General features: G+C 42.5%; 1 protein-coding gene across 1 annotated transcript in view; it reads right to left on the bottom strand.

Annotated features, from left to right (window-relative positions):
• TFCP2 (transcription factor CP2) overlaps positions 1–18,976 on the bottom strand; it is a 46,386-nt gene that overhangs the window by 3,802 nt on the left and 23,608 nt on the right. The window contains exons 5-11 of the mRNA XM_082205914.1: positions 18,233–18,339; positions 16,016–16,168; positions 13,560–13,670; positions 11,153–11,241; positions 9,539–9,587; positions 9,065–9,158; positions 8,375–8,465 (exon numbers count right to left, since the gene is read on the bottom strand). Of these exons, the coding sequence (XP_082062040.1) occupies positions 8,375–8,465; positions 9,065–9,158; positions 9,539–9,587; positions 11,153–11,241; positions 13,560–13,670; positions 16,016–16,168; positions 18,233–18,339 (694 nt within the window). The remainder of the gene's footprint in view (positions 1–8,374; positions 8,466–9,064; positions 9,159–9,538; positions 9,588–11,152; positions 11,242–13,559; positions 13,671–16,015; positions 16,169–18,232; positions 18,340–18,976) is intronic.

Raw genomic sequence — 18,976 nt, 5'->3', positions numbered from 1 at the left:
TTTACCTTCCTACCGGAGCGGTACCCATTTATCTACTTGCACTTTGATGTGCTTTCAAACTGCTAGGTTGGCAGGAGCAGGGACCGAGCAATGGGAGCTCACCCTGTCGTGGGGATTCGAACTACTGACCTTCTGATCGGCAAGTCCTAGGCTCTGTGGTTTAACCCACAGCGCCACCTGCGTCCCATCAAAAAGCATAGGACCGTACAAAAACCCACAAAAGGGGGCAGGGAGAAAGAAGACAATTTCATCTATATTGTGCCCTGCTCCTCACTGGAATCAGAGATGCGCAGTGGAGATGGCGCCATTTTTTCCAGTCTGTTGCAACCGGCCAGACTGCCCAATCCAGAGGGACTTTGCTTGGGGAAGTGAAACCCATGTATGCTGTTGCAGAAGGGTGGCTGAGGACGGATAGGCACTGAGCTGTCGGACTTCCGGTGAGCCGCGATCCCAGTGCAAGCAAGGGTTTACACCGCGAGGTGAAACCCAAGCTATTCTGAAGGATAGGGGCGGCTCCAGGGCGCGGAGACCCCCCAAACTCCTTGGAAGGGTGTTCAAGGAGTCCAGTCCCCGGCGCGACCAAAGAAAGGATCAAACCGGTTACCAGGTAACCTCGAGAGAGGTGAAGAGCGTAGCGGAAAGATTCACTGGTCGAGGGGGAGCCATTTTCTCGCCTTCAGATAGCGAAGCCCTGCGCTTGCAGGAAGAGCGGCTTGCTTTCAAAAAACAAGAAAGAGCCTTGGAACTTGAAACAGTGTGGCTAAGAGGAGAAACAAAGAAGCTTCGGGGCAAAAGAGAGAGGTAAAGAGAATTCAGCCGATAGCCGGAATCAACTGAGACGCGGAGGGTATCCAGTGCAAAAAAAAAAAGTGAGTGACCTGCCCGGGCGGTAACGCGGTTCCCTCTCGAGTTCCCCCCTCTCCGAGCGGATAAACAACAAGTTATAAAAGAAAGGAAGAAACCAACAGCGGAGAGGTGAAGGAATCTTGAAAGGGTCCAGGGGAAGAATAAAAATTTGTTGTCTTTGGTGGACAGGAGGGTGCTAAAAGGAGAGGGGCGTTTCTCCTGTTCAACTTGTTAACGTCATGTGTTTAAATGCATGCAAGTGAGATATCTCCGAAGAAAAGCTCCGCTGTCGTCTGAATCCGAAGCGCAGAATTGGGTGGAAAGGGAGAAGAAAGGACGGCGTTTTTTTTGTTTTCGTTCGTGGCTGATAGAGAACTATATATTTTGCATTATATCGAGAGCTGCACATCTCACATGTGGGGGACGACGAGTGGAAACGCGATAACCCCTTAGAGTTTTAAGGAAATTCAAAGAATATCTTAAAGACACAGTGAGAGACACTGAGGACTTAAGAGCCAGCGAGAGTGGGGAGTTAACATGGAGAACCTTCGAGGACAAGATGGAGCCGATATGAGCTCTGCTTGAACCGCTCCGGTTTCCTGCTCCCCTTCCCCCCCTCTCAACTTAGCCTTATACCTCCCCTAGCTCCTACCTTTTTCTATTTAATCTTCTCCCTCTATCTGATGCCCGCCCAAGGTTCGGACTAACTGACAAACTGGACTAATTAGCATTTGGACAAATTTGGGGAGAGGAGGGAAGAAGCTTTGCGTTTATTGGAAACTTCTGTTTGACTTGGGGAGACACTATAGGAGATACTACCGCTTTATTGGAAGTAGACATTGTTATGATCGGGACCCCGAGGATTTAACAAAGGCTAATTCTATCTCTTCTCGTGAGGTGGCTAAAGTCTAGCTAGTGCCCCCAATGGTTGTTCTTTGAGCCTGCGGAGCACTGCTTAAGGGGGTTATTGATTAAAAGAGTGTGAGGAAACAGTGGGAGGCATTAGGACAGATAGATAAATCTGGTAGAGAAGAACGGTGGGGGAGAGGGGTTAACACAAAGGTATAAGAATGTCTCAAACAGGGAAGAAGGGAACGAACGGGGGAACCTCAGGAGACAGGAGAGGCTCGAAACAGGAGGCAGACTTTAAGTCAGATATTTTGAAAATGTTTGCAGAGATTAAACAAAGTCAAACCAAGGTTGAACATAAGTTAGAATCGGTGGATAATAGAATTGGAAAACTGGACAAAAAAATGGAGGAAACTGTGAATGAATTAAAGGGTCAAATCAAGGAAATATTTAGAAGGACACAGCTCACAGAGGAAGGGTTAAAAAAGACAAAGATGGAGTTAAAAGATATGAAAAGAGATAAAGAAAAGATCAAATCTGAAGTGATGGAAATAAGCAGGACGCAGGAAGAGATGAAAGATATTATTGCGATGAATGAATTGAGACAGAGGGAGGTGAATCTGAGGCTGAGAGCGATCTCAGAGATACAGAATGAGAACATTAAAGAAAAACTGACGAAGGAGTTAGCAGAGTGGATGGGCTTGCCAGTGGAGGAGATGGCTAACAGTATATTGAACGCATTTAGAATGCGTGTCAATGCAACAAGAGTAAAGAAACTTCCTGGTGACTGTTTGATCACATTTAAGAGTAAAGAAATGAGAGACAGGATCCTCCAAAGGAATAGAGAAAAGAGATTGAACATAGATGGGAATTATATAATTATTTTTAAAGACGTCCCAATAAGATTACTTAAAAGAAGAGATCCTTATAAACCATTGGTGCAGACATTGAGGAAAAACAGGATAGAGTTCAGGTGGGAATTCCCAGAAGGGTTATCATTTACTTATAGAGGTAAGAGACACAAGCTGATAAACCAAGAAGAAACCGGGAAATTCCTTAGGAAATATAAGGAACTTAAAGCCGAAACACAGGAGGTAGGAAAAGTAGACAGAGCCTCTCCGGGAGAACCAAAAGTGACAGAGGAGGGGGAGGAGGAGGGGAGCGGGTCGGGAGAGGAGGAAGAAGAGGAAGTAGAAGACTCAGGAAATTTAGAATAGGAAGGAAGATAGTAAAGGAAAACAAAAGGAAAAATAAGCGCTATGGGCTTAAAAATTTGGAATTGGAATATTAACGGTATGAACGATAAAAAAAAAAGAAATAAAATTGAGCAGTGTTTAAAAAGGAAAAATTTCGATATTATCTGTCTTCAGGAGACACACGTGGCTAGAAAACATAAAAAAGTGTTAATTAATAAACGATTGGGGAATGAATTTGAAACTTTGGATAAGGTAAAAAAAAGAGGGGTGGTGCTGTATATCAGTAATAAAATAGAGGCCAAAACAATGTTCAAAGATGAGGAGGGGAGGATGATAGGGGTCAACATCAATTGGCAAGGGGAAAAGCTACTGATAGTGGGGATTTATGCCCCGAACGGAAGTAAAACCGAATTTTTTAAAAGATTAGAAGAGAAATTAATGGACTTTGTGGATCAAAAAATAATATTAATGGGGGATATGAATGCAGTAGTTTCGCTTGAGATGGATAGACTCAGGGATAGAGCAAACAAAGATGGGAAGCTACCAAAGTCATTCTTTTCCATGGTGGAAAACTGCAGTTTAGTGGATATATGGCGCCTGAGACACCCGCTTGAAAAGCAATTCACCTTTTATTCTGAGCCCAATCAGTCCTTTTCCCGGTTAGATCAAGTTTGGATTTCAAAAGAACTTTGTCCAAGAGTCAAAACTATAGAAATAAAACCGAAGGTAATATCAGATCATAACCCGGTAGAGATGGAATTTGAGAGCTTAGAGAAAAGACCCTATAGGTGGAGGCTAAAGGATTACCTGTTAGATGATGAAAAGGTGGTGGAAATGGCAAGGAAAAAACTAACAGAGTACTTTGAGGATAATTGTGATAAAGGAACAAAGGAAAATATAATTTGGGACGCAGGTAAGGCAGTAATAAGAGGGTACTTCATCCAACAAAATGCAATCAAAAATAGAAATAGGGAAAAAAATAAAGAGGAAATTCTAAGACAAATAATGGAAAACGAACGCAAATTAGTCCAAAAACCCAACTGTTCAAAGATAAAAGAGAGAATAAAAATTTTACAAACCCAGTTTGCTACAATAATAAATAGAGAAGTAGAGTGGAATGTGAAAAGACTTAGACAAAGAAATTTTGAATTTGCTAATAAACCAGGCAAATGGCTTGCCTGGCAAATTAAAAAAAGGAAAGATCAAGGGACAATAAATAAAATAATGGTAGATGGGGAAGAAAAAAATGACCCAAAAGGAATAAGGAGTGAGTTTATTAATTATTATAGGAATCTGTATAAAGATCAAGAGAAGATAGGTCAAAGGAAAATAGAAAGATTTTTGAAGGAAAAAGGGGGACAAAAAATCTCAAGGGAAGGAAAGCAAAGATTGAATACCCCAATAGAAAACGAAGAAATAGAAGAGGTAATCAGAGAGTTAAAGAGGGGCAAAGCTCCAGGCCCCGATGGATTTACTGCCAGCTACTACAAAGAAATGAAATCTGTCCTGGTGGGCCCCCTGAAAAAGACCATGAATACAATATTAAAGAAAAGAGAAATCCCAGAAACCTGGAAGGAGGCGTATATTACGTTCCTCCCTAAACAGGATGCGGATTTAACCCAAGTTAAAAATTATAGACCAATCTCTCTGCTTAATGTAGACTATAAAATATTTGCAGGAATTCTGGCAAGAAGGTTAAAGAATGTGCTAGCAGAAATCATCCATAAAGATCAGGCAGGATTTCTGCCAGGACGACAGATGAAAGATAATATAAGATATATTATCGATATGTTAGAATTCTTGTCTATTAGGATCGACAAACAAGTTACAATGATGTTTATTGATGCCGAAAAGGCGTTTGATAATGTGATCTGGAAGTTCATGCTTAAAAACTTAGAATATATGGATGTAGGCAGTGATTTTTCAAACGCGGTGAGGGCAATATATACGGACCAGAAGGCTAAATTGATTGTAAATGGTACATTAACAGAAGAAATCAAGATAAAGAAGGGAACAAGACAAGGATGTCCACTCTCTCCGCTACTATTCATAACAGTGTTAGAAGTCCTCCTAAATTCGATAAGGCAAAATGTAAACATAAAAGGAGTGACTTTAGGACAGAATGTATATAAAACTAAGGCTTTCGCGGATGACTTAGTGGTGATGACGGAAGATCCTCTAACATCAATAGGAGAGATAATGAAAGAAATAGAACTATTTGGAGAGGTGGCTGGGTTTAAACTAAATAAGACTAAAACAAAAATGATATATAAAAATGTAGATTTAAGGACAATAGAATCAATACAACAGCAATCGCAGATAGGGGCGTCTAAAAAAGTGAAATACCTTGGCATCTGGCTAACATCAAAAAATATAGATTTATATAAAAATAACTACGAGCCGGTGTGGAGGGAAATAAAGAAAGATTTAGAAAAATGGGGGAGGCTAAAACTGTCAATGTGGGGAAGAATGAATATGATTAAGATGTCTGTTTTATCAAGACTGATGTTCCTATTTCAATCTATCCCTATAATAAAAGGGGGTAGGACTCTAAAAGAATGGCAGAGGACAGTCTCGAGATTCATATGGCAGGGCAAAAAACCCAGAATCCAATTTAAATTACTAACGGACATAAAAGAAAGGGGGGGGTTTGCTCTGCCAGATTTGAAGCTATACTATGAGGCAGCATGTATAATTTGGCTTAAAGATTGGATCAAATTAGAAAATACGGAGCTACTCGATTTAGAGGGCTTCGACAATCACTTTGGATGGCACGCCTATCTGTGGAAGGACAAAATGAAAATACACAAAGGATTTGGCAATCATATTTTCAGGGGACCGCTAATTGGGGTGTGGGAAAGATATAAAAATATATTAGAACCTAAAACACCACACTGGTTATCACCCCTTGAACTAATTAGCAGGAAAACTACTAACATGGGAGGAAACTGGGCAACATACAATCAACTAGTGATCAAAGTAGATGGGAAATGGAGAACCAAACCTTACGAGCAGATAAAAGAATACGTTTACGATTGGCTTAACCACCAGCAGGTTAATCAGATGCTTAGTAAGGATATCAAAGAAAGAGGCTACGTAGATAAAGATTCGAAATTCCAAATGGAAATAATAAATAGTAAGGTGAAAAATATATCTAAAATGTATAGGATGCTCCTTGACTGGAACCTAGGGGATGAGGAAATTAAATCAGTAATGATTCGCTGGGCAAAAGACTTAGGTCATAGCATACAATATGAGGATTGGGAAAGATTATGGAGTGATGGGTTGAACTTTACAGCGTGTACCGCGATAAAAGAAAATGTCATGAAGATGTTCTATAGGTGGCATCTAACACCTGTGAAGCTTTCAAAAATGTACAAGGTAAACAACAAGTGTTGGAGGTGTAAAGAGGCAGAGGGTTCCTTCTACCATATGTGGTGGGAGTGTGGAAAGGTAAAACAATTTTGGGAGAAGGTATACACAGAACTGAAAAAGATATTAAAGTACACGTTCATAAAGAGACCAGAAATCTTTCTATTAGGGATTTTGCAACAACAGATAAAGAAGGAGGATTGTAGATTGGTATATTATGCAGCCACGGCTGCAAGGATCTTAATAGCCCAGAGGTGGAAACAGCAAGAAACCCCAACAGTGGAGGAGTGGAGATCTAAATCATCAGAATATGCAGAACTCGATAAACTAACAGGGAAAATCAGATACCTAAAAGACCAAGTGTTCATTAAAGACTGGGGAAAGTACGTAGATTATCTGGAAGTTATTAGTGAGGGACGAATAACGCTAGAGGGATTCAGAGATGTACTGTGACAGACTATGGTTATTGTGTAAGGAAATTAGAGAACAAAATCGGACACAACGACAATAAGAACGAGGAAACGTGTAACTTTATTTATGTATTTTGTATGATTCGCGGCCAAGTTGAAGGAAGTCCTCAAAGAAATAACTAAGTTATAGGAGAACTGTGAAAATAAGAAAATTTGTGTATTTATTTCGATTGTTAAACTTTTTTTTTTTTCTTTCTTTTGTTTTTCTTTCTTCTCTTGTTCACGTTTTGTTTTACTTATGTGTATGTTTGTTTTTATTTTCTTTATGGAAAGAATAATAAAAAGAATTGGAAAAAAAAAAAAAAAAAGATAGGCACTGAGCTGTCGTGCAGAGAGGCCTGTTGCAGTGCAGATAGCATTTTCTTCAATTGGGTAGAAAGAAAGAGTGGAGGTTAGAGAAATAAAAAGAGGTGGGTGCTGGCTTGTGCTGGCAAACAGGAAAGAGCATGTGCACTAAGAGGGGACAGAAAAGAGGAAAGAAGGTTCCACACAGGCTACATGGTACAGAAAGAAAAGGGAGCCAGAGAACACCTTAAAAATATACAAAATGTTTGCAGAAAGGGGAGCTTTTGCCTTAGCAGGGCAACTCTACATCTCACCCACTGCATCCCACCCCCAAACACTACTATCTGAACAATCAGAATTGGTCCATTAACTCCATGGTATGATTTGCTATTAGCACAGCACCTTTTGCTGACCTTTGCCAGAAGCCTAACTCTTGTGGATTTGGGAGCTAGCCAACATTTGCTTTCTTTACTTGAGGGACCAGCTAACAATCACTCAAGAAACAGCAGAGCATATTAAGCCCTCTCCAGCTCAAAGGGGGCAGGAGGAAAGATCAGAATCAAACAGTTGCATATCTATTTCACAAAGGAAATAATGAAGCAAGACTTATTTAATGAAGGAGCCACGGAAGTGCTCTCATCCATCCATATCCAAACCACCTTAAAAGGAAGCAAAGATGTTTCTAGTCGAGTTCCAGTCTCGTACTATGTGCAAGATATACTTCATATTCCTAGGTGCCCAAGAAACCAGGTATCTGCTTGGTGTCAGTTTGTCCTTAACGCATCTGATCTTATTACAGGATACGCCCCCCCCCCCGCCCAGTGTCCGAAGTCCCCATCCGTCTTACTGAGGCATGAGTTGTATATTAAGGATGAGTCTGGTAGCCACAGGCAGCAAGAAATTGCAAGAATGAAAGGGGGTGGGTTGGGTGCAGGGATACAGCATGGTGCCTGTCCCACGTCTAAGAACAACAAATGGGACTGCCAGGGAAGGGAAAGTACAGTTAAGAGCAACTAATATGGTCAGGGGACCAGAGCAGTTCTAACAGGAAACATAGGGAGCTTTTTTGGTTTAGAAAAAAGGTGAGTAAGGAGGGAACATGATTTAAATATCTAAAACTGCATTGTATGTATACAGAGAAGCCTTTCTCTGTCTTGTAATACTAGGGTCATTCAATAAAGCTGAAAGGTGGGATATTCAGGGCAGACCAAAGGAAGCACTACATGCCACCTGGTTTTCAAGTGCCAAAACAAAATACAAAATATGGAAATCCTAAACTGGAAAAGCAGAAATTCCGCACGTGTACAGCACATTAAAAGCCCAAACCATTTAAAAGGAAGTCTAGATGATACATACCGTCCCTTCAAAGCATTGAAAAGTCTGATGCCATCTGCAGGGCCACATATCTGGATGACATCTTCCCTGGTTAATTTCAATAAATCTGCCCCTAGGATTGAAAAAAAGAAAGACAGTTGGGAGGCAGCAAATATATGTTTCAACATAGAAGACTTCATATTTCCACATAAATCCTTCTACATAATACCACTTAATGAAAGAGACGTCTGAGTTTCAGATTCAGTGAACACATATCTAGGATGTCTGCTGCTGCTTTTAAGGCAGGGCTCTCATCACTGAGGAAGGAAAGAGGCCCTAGATAGCCCACTTGCATATTGTTTTTTATAGGATAAAGGAGGTGCATGATTTAGATAAATCTAGTGAGGTTTACATGGTGGCAGATTTCACTGAGGCGACACACACAACTTAAACAGTACACTTCAGTCCATTCAAAGAGGCTAGAGCTGGTTTTGGCTTCTATTAGCACTGGCAAACTGTAAAGAGGTGTTCCTACGGTCATGGTGGCAGGGGAAAAATGGACAGAATAGAAGATCCAGAGGTCAAAGAACTCACAACCCCCAGAAGATGCTTCTAAGAAGCTTGCTTGAGGGCAGAATAAACTGTCTGAGGAATCAACAAGAAAGTTGATGGATTCCAAATGCTGAAGCCCCCTTGTGATGTCGCAGAGCAGGGAGAGGTTTTTGCCACTACCTGAGAAGTTGGTGAAAAGCCGTGTGAAAGTTGAGAAGCGGTTCCGGATCAGCCACTGCTGAGCTTCCTGAGGTGTGGATGTCTGCAGGAGGTTCTATGAGAGAGGGAAACCTGATGCATCCTTGCAAGAGCAGCACAGACAACTTACACGACTTGCAACATGTGACCTACAGTCTTTTGTACCTACAGTAGGTCATTCGTTACTCTTATTAATTCAGTTTCTGGCCCAGCCATCATGAGTTTCCTGATCCTAAGGCAGCTTATGATATAATGTCAATAGTGTAAGACAAACAGAATAAAATAAAAAGTAGCACAATGCAAATATACAAGATGACCTAATACAACAGATTGAAAGAACTACTTTCTCACAGCTAGCCACACATTCCGTCCCCTGAAGTGTTAGCCTGCTAACTCAGAGACAACCCCACTGTCTGACATTAGAGGAATGAAACACAAAATATGAATGAGACTTACATCTGTAATGGGAGCAGGAGGTTCAGGCTGGTGATTTGGAGACCCGTTTCTATTTTTAAAAGAAGAAATGAAGAAGGAAGTTGGTATTTGCTTTCCTCTGCTTGTCTTCAAATCAGCTGTGATTTGAACTGTTCCTCTAGCACAGGTGTGTCCAACAGGTAGATCGTGATCTACTGGTAGATCACTAGATGTCTGCAGTAGATCACTGGCTCCCCCTAAAGAAGCTGAAAAACTGTGGCTCCCCTAAAAAAAGCTCAACATTTTACCTGAAAAAACTCAACAACTTTGACCCAAACCCCAAAAAAGGGGATAGATCATTGCCAGTTCTTAACTCTGTGAGTAGATTGCAGTCTCTTGGGAGCTGGCCACCCGTGCTCTAGCATACAGTGGTGTCTCGCAAGATGAAAATAATCCGTTCTGTGATTCTCTTCGTCTAGCGGTTTTTTCGTCTTGCGAAGCAAGCCCATTGAAGGATTAGCGGATTAGCGCTATTAGCGGCTTTTAGCGGCTTATCTGCTGATCGGATCAGCTGATAAGCGGCTTAGCGGCTTAGAAAAAGGGGGGAGGGGAAAAACCAGCAGGAACTCGCAAGACATTTTCGTCTTGCGAAGCAAGCCCATAGGAAATTCGTTTTGCGAAGCACCTCCAAAACGGAAAACTCTTTCGTCTAGCGAGTTTTCCGTCTTGCGAGGCATTCATCTTGCGGGGCACCACTGTATTTAATCAAAGGGCTTCTGTGGACTCAGCAAAGCCTATCTTTTAACCATGGTGAAGGGGACCAGAGACAGGCCAAGGGACCCTGCAGTTCTCCTCCCGATCTTCCTTTGAGCACAAAGTCTTCCACTGGCTTGAACAGTGTTACAGCGACACTAAATTAACTTTGGATCCACTTTTAAGATGGAAGCCATGTTAGGGTTAAAAATAGTTGGAGGTGATGGAGATGCAACCCTTCAATCAGGGTGGTTTGCTTTGGTTTTTCATAGATTTGGAAAGGGACCTTGTAGGTAATCTAATCCAACCCCCTGCTTAGTTCACAACAGCTACAGCATGCAATGGGGAACCTTTGGCCCTCCAGATGTTGCCACTGGCCATGCTTACTGGGGCTGATGGGAGATGATGATGATGATATTTACACCCTACCCATCTGGCTGGGTTTCCCCAGCCACTCCGGGCAGCTTACAGCATATATAAAACATAATAAAACATCAAACATTTGCAGCATCTAGAGGGCCAAGGGTTTCCCAAAGCTGATCTATAGCTATAGCATGCTCAGCGTTTGCTTGAAGTTGGCCAGTGAATGGAGAAAGGGAAGGTGGAATTTGTACTCAAGAGGAAGAAGGAATGCAGGGGTGTTCAGCAGAGGGGTTGAAACTCTTTGGCTTTCTACAAAGCAGTACAGCAAGAGAGAATTAGCAATCTCCCTTTCTTGTCACAATTTTGTCAGAAGCCACTTTCCCCCTATTTTAACATGAAAAGGCACAAGATGAAAACATGTCATTAATTTGCTCTGTCAACTTGCAATCCTACAGGCTACTGATGCAGGTAAGTGACCAAAAATGTATTAGGAAAGGTAAATGGGCAAAAGCCAGAAAAAAATTCAATGCCCAGACTTACCCTTCGCTAATGGAGAAACTGCTGTGGGAGCTGCTGAAGCCTGGGGATGGCACATTATTGACATATGTGATCTCAGGCCATGGAGAACACTGGAAGAGAAAATCCAATGGTGAGATATTCACAAGCATTGTGGTCCCGAACCTCAAAACTGCTTCCTGTGGAAGAAAGCACGCATGCCATGTATTTCCTGTAGCATGTCAAGGAATTTAGCCTCTGTGCTTGTGGAAAATCACCTGGAATCATGTAAGAACGTGTGGAAGAGATGTCACAGCCAGCTAAAATACACTAGAGCAAATCTTTCAGTAGTGAGTGGGTAGGACACAAGAAATCCATCCTTCTTTCTTTCTCCATGTGTCAAATAAAGTAAAACCTCCATTTCCTTTACTGCTTCAGTCCTTGATAAGCAAAAAAAAAAAAAAAAAGACACCTTGTTTCTTTGAGCACAACTGTAAGTGTTTACATAGTGTAGTTGTTTATTCTAGGTTGAAGCCACAACACACGCACAGCCCTGACTAAAATGATTGTTTCTTGAATGCTACAGGAAACGTTTATTCAGAAAAGTAGTCAAATGTTAAAGCTCACTGCTCCTCTATAATCCTAGCCATTTGTGAGGAATTAAGAAGAACCCAACTGAATTTGATTTGTTTCTATGAAGATCATACATTTGAAGCTGCTATATTTGGAAGAACAACCTTTGCAGCTAGAGTCACACACTGTATGAATTGGGATGATTTAAAAGTGGTATTTTTCCAACACACTTTCAACTCATCCTTACTCATGGTGCATGGATTCATATCCATTAGTGACTTGGAGCCATGAGGTCAGGTGTGTAACAAAAACCTTACTCATGTGGTGCTTCATATACCGTATTTTTCGCTCCATTAAACGCACCTAGTTTTTAGAAGGGGAATGCAAGAAAAAAAATATTTTTAAAGGGAGCGCTGAGCAGAGCTTGTATGCATCCCAGGCTCTGCTTGGCGCTCCCTTTCATGAGTCGCGTGGAGCGTGTGTGCGGCGCTTGCAGACTTTTCCCCAGGAGGGAAAAGCCCCCAAGAGCCGCACGCATGCTCCACGCGGCTAGTGAAAGGGAGTGCAGCTCTTTGGGGCTTTTCCAGGAGGTGGGGAAGGGACAGAGGGGCTGCCCTCTGTCCCTTCCCCCACCTCCCACAAAAGCCCCCAAGAGCCAAGTGCTCTTTAAAGGGTGCGTGGCTCCTGCAGGCTTTTCTCCCTGTGGAGGCTTTGCGTGAAGCTAGAACAGCTAGAGGGAGCGCAGTGCCGCGCTCCCTCTAGCTCACGGGTGTCAAACACAAGGCCCGCGGGCCGAATCCAGCCCGCCAGACCTTGTCATGTGGCCCGTGTGGCCGGCGGCGGCGGCCAGCCTTCACCTTTTATTCTTGTTTTTTTTTTGACACAAGAAAGCCGCCTCTTCAGCGCATGCGCGGCAGCCTACAAGCCAGAGAACGTCTGCCCTCTAGCGGCGCCGGCCGTTCTACACAGGAAACCTCCACTTTACATGCATTCAGGAAACCTCCACTTGTTTTTATATTGAGCACATGCCATACTGTGATGTGACAGATCCAACGGCTGCCTGAACCCTTCTCTCCTCTACTGTAAGTCCTACAGATACAACCGGCCCTTTGAGGGTGACCAAACTGCTGATGTGGCCCCCGATGAATTTGAGTTTGACACCCCAGCTCTAGCTGTTCTGGCTTCGTGCGGCTAAGCCAGAAACTAGAACAGCTACAGGGAGCGCTGCGCAGCTCTCCCTCTAGCTGTTCTAGTTTCTGGCTTAACCGTGCAGCCTCCATTCGCTCCATAAGACGCACACACATTTCCCCTTACTTTTTAGGAGGGAAAAAGTGTGTCTTATGGAGCGAAAAATACGGTACTTGTCAGGTTAAAAGTGAATTGCTGGTATTTATATATGTAACACCTGCACATCAGGGATTGATGGCCTGGAGCATGTTGCAGCAGTGTCAACATTACATGCACAGCTACCACCCACTTTTATTTATTTGTGACATCGACCACACAGAAACCCATAGAGCTGCAGCTTTGGTTTCGCTGCTGTTTAACAAACGTGTCCAGAATCATGTGCCAGAGGCCACAGGACCAGGAACAGAAACTATTCCAAGGTATTAGAGCATACTCTTGCGTCGCTTGGCACTTCCTGGACAACAATGGCTCTGAGCAAGTGTCCATTACTTTAGCCAGACAACACCATTCAATCACACCTTTGCCACGTCTTGTACCTTGGTGCAAACATTCTAACACTTGGGTTTCCGAGTGAACTTTTGCAAGCATATTACCTGTAAGCAAGCCAGCCCACCCACCTGCACCAGCCTTTTAAATGGCTTTGTTCAAAAACAGAGGTTCTAGATACTACGACTCACACTGCGTGCCTTACCTCTGTAAGTATTGTAGTCTCATATGAAGGCTGATACTTTTCCTTCTCGTGAGGTGTTCGCTTCTCCATTTTCTCTCTGTCTGTCTTTTGCTTTCTGTCGGCTCCTTTGGGCTGGAAACCAACATGTTAGTGAAACCAGAACATGGGGTGTAGGGAAAGGAAGCACTAAGCCAAAGTTTTTTTCAGCTGATAAGGACAGCACTAGGTTTATGTGTGAGTGTGTAATACATACATGTGCACACAGTAATACAGTGGTGCCTCGCAAGACGAATGCCTCGCAAGACGAAAAACGCACAAGACGAAAGAGTTTTCCATTTTTTGAGTTGTTCCACAAGACGAATTTCCCTATGGGCTTGCTTCGCAAGACGAAACGTCTTGTGAGTTCTTGCGAGTTTGTTTCCTTTTTCTTAAAGCCGCTAAGCCGTCAGTAGCCGCTAATAGCTGTGCTTCGCAAGACGAAAAAACCGCAAGACGAAGAGACTTGCGGAACGGATTGATTTCGTCTTGCGAGGCACCACTGTACATTTATGTGTACAAATGAAATGTTTCTCAGTGATCCTGGCAAGGAAACTAGACTGGCAACAGACTCTTAAAGAGAAAAGTGAGCTGGTGGATGGGAGATACTTATTTCCCCTACAAGAGCTTAAAAGTTCATTCTGGAAATATATGCAAACATGAAAAACCTGTTCTGCTGCTCCTCTTGCACTTTGAATTCTCTTGCTGAAGCCCTGCAGATTTTTATCTAGCTAAAACACCTATAAATCTGCCCAAATACCTATAGGTAGCCATAATCAGAAGTGCTCACTTTGGACAGGGATTATATACAAAAGCCTCGCTTTCCTGTATCCTCAAAGTTACTTGTGCTGTTCTGAGGGACTCTGGGCCAAACTAGATGTTATGGCTGTAGTCTCATTGTGGCGTCTGTTCAGTTACGTATAAAAACATGTAAGAAAATGAGGGGCAGCCCACCTTCAGGAAATTGTATCTTCACCTAAGCTCCAATATTAGAAGTGAATGTACAGAGAGAGAATCTTTGGTCGAGGGGAGTGGGGGAAGAGGCTACAAAAAATAGTTGACATGGTATGGAGTTCACCTCCCCTAATAGGCACATAAAGCTTTTGCTCTGAAACAACATGTCCCCCTGCCCCCACAAAAATTGTTTCTGTGTGACTGAATGAGAGACAGACTTGGATTTAAAGGAAAATGCATTTGCCACTTTCATTGGAATTTCAAAATGGACTGAAGCCCTTTCCAGAGTTTCTAAAACAAGGAAGCATGGCAACTTTTCTTGTAGGAAATAATCACATACTGCACACGTTTTAGGCTGATTCCACACATTTATTATCTGTAAGTTGGAGCTCTTGTATCACATGCCAATGGGAACTTTTGAGGGAGAAGAGATAAAAGGCTGATGTTGGCAAGAGTTCCCCTGCCTCTACAGTGATTTTTGGCTCAGCTTTTCCTGGAGTAAATAAGTTTTCTACAGGATGACCTGGTCAATCAGCTAGGCCCTAAAACATCCACATCAGCAACTGCTCCAATCCAACACATTAATATTGGCTCCAATGCAATTTCACATGCTTTAAAGAAAAGTAGTGTACTAAACAGTTTTTAAGTGCATTTCTAATACTGTGCACTGTGCATATGCAGGCATAAACTGCGGTTTTAGTTTCCCCAAACATTCCTCTACTACTAAGTCCTCATCAAGGCCTGTTTATTCCTGAATAGCTCCCTTCAGAAGTATCCAGTGCTATTTTGCCTCGGGTAAGCACAATAATATAACTGATGTATATCACCAATAGCTTAATGCTAGGTCTCACAATGGGCCCATTGAACAAAAAAGGAGAAGGATATGCCTGTTGCCTATGAAGACAAGACTATGTCCTCCCCAGAGACCTACTTAGAGAGTACATTCTCTGTGGCAGCCCCTAAGTTGTGGGTTTCCCTCCCACAGAGGTGCATCTGGCAGCTTCATGATACAACTTTCAGTGAATGCTATAAAGGCACCTCTTAACTCTGATCTATTTTCAGGACCCACCCTATTCTGGGGACTGTAATTTGTCTTTCAAATCAATATTTTTATTGATTTTTTTATTAAAAAAAATTCAAGTAACAAAACATACCCATGAAGGAAATACAGAGCTTAGTAGCTGTTCTGAAAGGAAAGGAAAATATCAGCTGATGGTTGCAGTATTAGACATTCCAGTACAGGCAACCAAATGGAGATGTCTCATCATAAAGTTACATGTGTCAATTATAATGTGTCTTAACTGTGTTTAATACTGAAATTTAAATTGTTGTAACCTGCCTGGGACCAGCTGGTGAAAGGCTGCAGGTGGTAAGGATACTAACAGATTCCCCAACATTAAAGTTCTTCTAAGAAAGTCAGGTTTTAGTTCACAATTTGATTAACGGGGCGGGTGGTATGCACTGGATGGATTAAAAGACACACATACCTTGAAGACTTTGATCTGGCAGCTGGCAGAATGCAAGTGCTCAGTGTATTCCCCATTTTCATTCTCCTTAAAAGTGTCAATCTGGACTCGGAATGGCACACCCTTCTCGCCACCATGCTTCCTCATAGTGAACTCTGTACTGATGCAGTGCACCTGTGAAGAAAAACAGGCACAGAGATGCTCCAGGCTGCAGGCTTGCTGCTTGTACAACAAAGGTGCACATGAACAGTTTAACCATTACTCCAGGAAATTGGTAGCGTAGGATACCAGCTAGTCTGGGGACTCCATTTCCAACAGCAAACAAAGCTCTTGAGCACAGGAAGGAGTACATCCTGCTCTCTGGCTTTTAATCAAACCGGGGGGCAGGGGGCATCAGCAGCCAGGCCAGAAGAAGCAACAAAACGCTATTGTGCTCTGCAATTCAGCACAATTGAAATCTATAATTTCTCTACAGAAGTATGCATGCAAGAAAGAGGTAACTTGTCAATGGAAAATGCTAGCAGAGGAGAATAGGGATTATGGATCAGTCTGTGGGAGCCTAGAATATGGAGAAAACCAAAGTTACTGATTGCTTTTCAAATTATATTCCAAGGTTTATGTTTGCTCCCAAGTTATCTCTCAGCAAGATCTGTAAACTGCAATCACACCCAGCAGGCATTTCCTACTCAGGGCTGATCTCTTAGACTGGGAGCACATGGCAGAGCACCTCCCTCTTCCCCCTTGGGTGTACGCTCTCCTCTTCTGAGCAACAACTGCATCAAGTTGAACTGACTGCAGTGAGAAGCTACCTACCAACCACAGCTTACAGTGAAAAGGGAAGAGAATTTGATCAGAAGTGAAGAGCAGCAAGCCCAAGGAGGAAGGATATCCTCCCAGTATCATAATGCTTTTTGATCTTGTAATCATAGTTAAACCTGCACCAAGCCCACAGAGCTGAAAAGGCATGTTGTGGGGTCCAAGGAAAACAGCCTGGGTTATTTTCCTTTTCCTAGATGCCCTTAATACCTGAATAGGCTAATGCTTCCATTCAGTACAACTGAAAGTCTTATTCTGAAGGGAGAAAATATGGCTTAACATAAGAGGTAGCCAATACACTCCATATGCTGTTGAACTCCAACTGCCATCAGTCCCAGCCAGAATGGCCAATGGTCAAGGGAGCTGTAGTCCCAACAACATCTAGAGGACATTACACTGTGTACCCCTGGATTACCAGCAAACATTATTTTTCAAAATCAAAACCAGACAGTGCTGTCCAGAATGGACTGAATACACACCATTTATTCCTAATGGACTTTGCAGGTGACCTTCAGCACTTCACAGGTTTGGCACCATGTCTCTAAAAGTGACCTACCTCAACAAGCCACAAGGATTAGTGAAATCGTAATATTGACCTAATCCTCCAACAGGCAGATAAGAGATCAAATAAAAAAAATCCCTAGAAATCAGTCTCGAATGAATGTGTGGCCTCATTCTGGTTGACTCATCGTCCTAGATGGAGGGGTCTGCTCCCTTTCGACTTTGCCAGCATTTGTCCTGCCCCCACCACAGTTGAAGTGAACAGAAACCAAATTAAAGCCAGTAATCAGAATCTTTCCCCGGCACCTCAGTGTTCAACACCCTCGCAGCAGTGAAATGAATGGTAGCTTTCCCCGTCAGTTTTGGCAGTCAGAATTCCACTTTGTTCTTGTCAAGGGCAATTAGCATTACTCTTTAGTTCAAGAGCTCTCAAAGTTCATTATAGTGAGCCTCCCAAGTAGAGATTACAATTTGTTGAGCCATCTCAGTTGTAACTAAGACAGACAGCTTCTCATCAGCATTCACCGGAGCTGGAAGAATCCCCAGGTACCCATGAAATGACTTTTTTTCACTGTCTCTGCTGCACAGTGCTGACACTTAAAACAATGTCAATTGAAATCTGAGCCTGGCAGCTATGAATTTGTAATGGTACTCAGTGGTTCACTGAGAGCAAGATGATCCAAGTAAGAAAGGCAGAAGGAGACCCAAGTAGACTTCAGAGGAACACCCCGCAGAAGAATAGGACTGCTCTTTTATTCCTCTAATATATGAATTTGGAAGAGGGACAGGGTGATTGTATCAGGTATATGGCAGTAGAGATCCATCAAAACTGATGGCGGCAAATCTCAAATCTATCTTGCTTGCTACAGTCCTAACCAGAGAGAACAGTTAAGAAACACCACCCATGTAGTATTGATTTACCTGAATAAATACAGAAGTCCTCTTTGAAGGATCCCACAGAAACTCTACAGTATTCAATTGCGTGGGGTTTGCCCTGGGATCGATTATACCCACGGACATTGGAATATCTGCAGAAGAGAAAAGCCCAACCCTTTAGAACGAGGCTAGGAGAGGCATGGCAAGTCCACCAAAATTTTAAGGGACTTATGTAATAAATAATGCACCAAGAGCTTAGAAGACTGCGTAATTCAGGGTACAGTCTGAAGGCACACGATGCACCGACATCACTGAATCTAAGCAAGCTTTGGTCTGGTCAGTCCTTATGTGGGAGACCAACTGTTAATCCCATGTATTCTACCTTGAGTTCCAGGATGGAAGACAGGATGTTAATTAATTAATTAAGGCAAAAACCTAGGTACCAGCATGCCTGTTACAGTATAAAACTGAGGCACTATCTATGTAAGCTGCTTCTGGACTGCCCTGCTAACCTATTTCAGGAAAATTTAGGAATTCAGAACGACAGGCTTATGCACACTTTGCTGGTATCTTCTCTCTCACGCATCATGGATGCTGGTTTATATTAAGGATGTATGATCTGTATTATTTTATGAATATTATTGCTGCATGTTTGTCATGGCCTTTGGCTAGAACAATAAACTGATGAACTGATGAAGCATATTTCTGCATTGCAAAGGGTTGGATTAGAAGACGCTCTAGGAACCTACCAACTCTACAATTCTATGATTCTAAGCAGAAACCAAAATT

The sequence above is a fragment of the Podarcis vaucheri genome (assembly GCF_965113315.1).
Source record: "Podarcis vaucheri genome assembly, chromosome: 2".
Taxonomy (NCBI): Eukaryota; Metazoa; Chordata; class Lepidosauria; order Squamata; family Lacertidae; genus Podarcis; species Podarcis vaucheri.
Note: the sequence above shows the minus strand (reverse complement) of the source record. Positions and strands in the feature narration are given on the sequence as shown.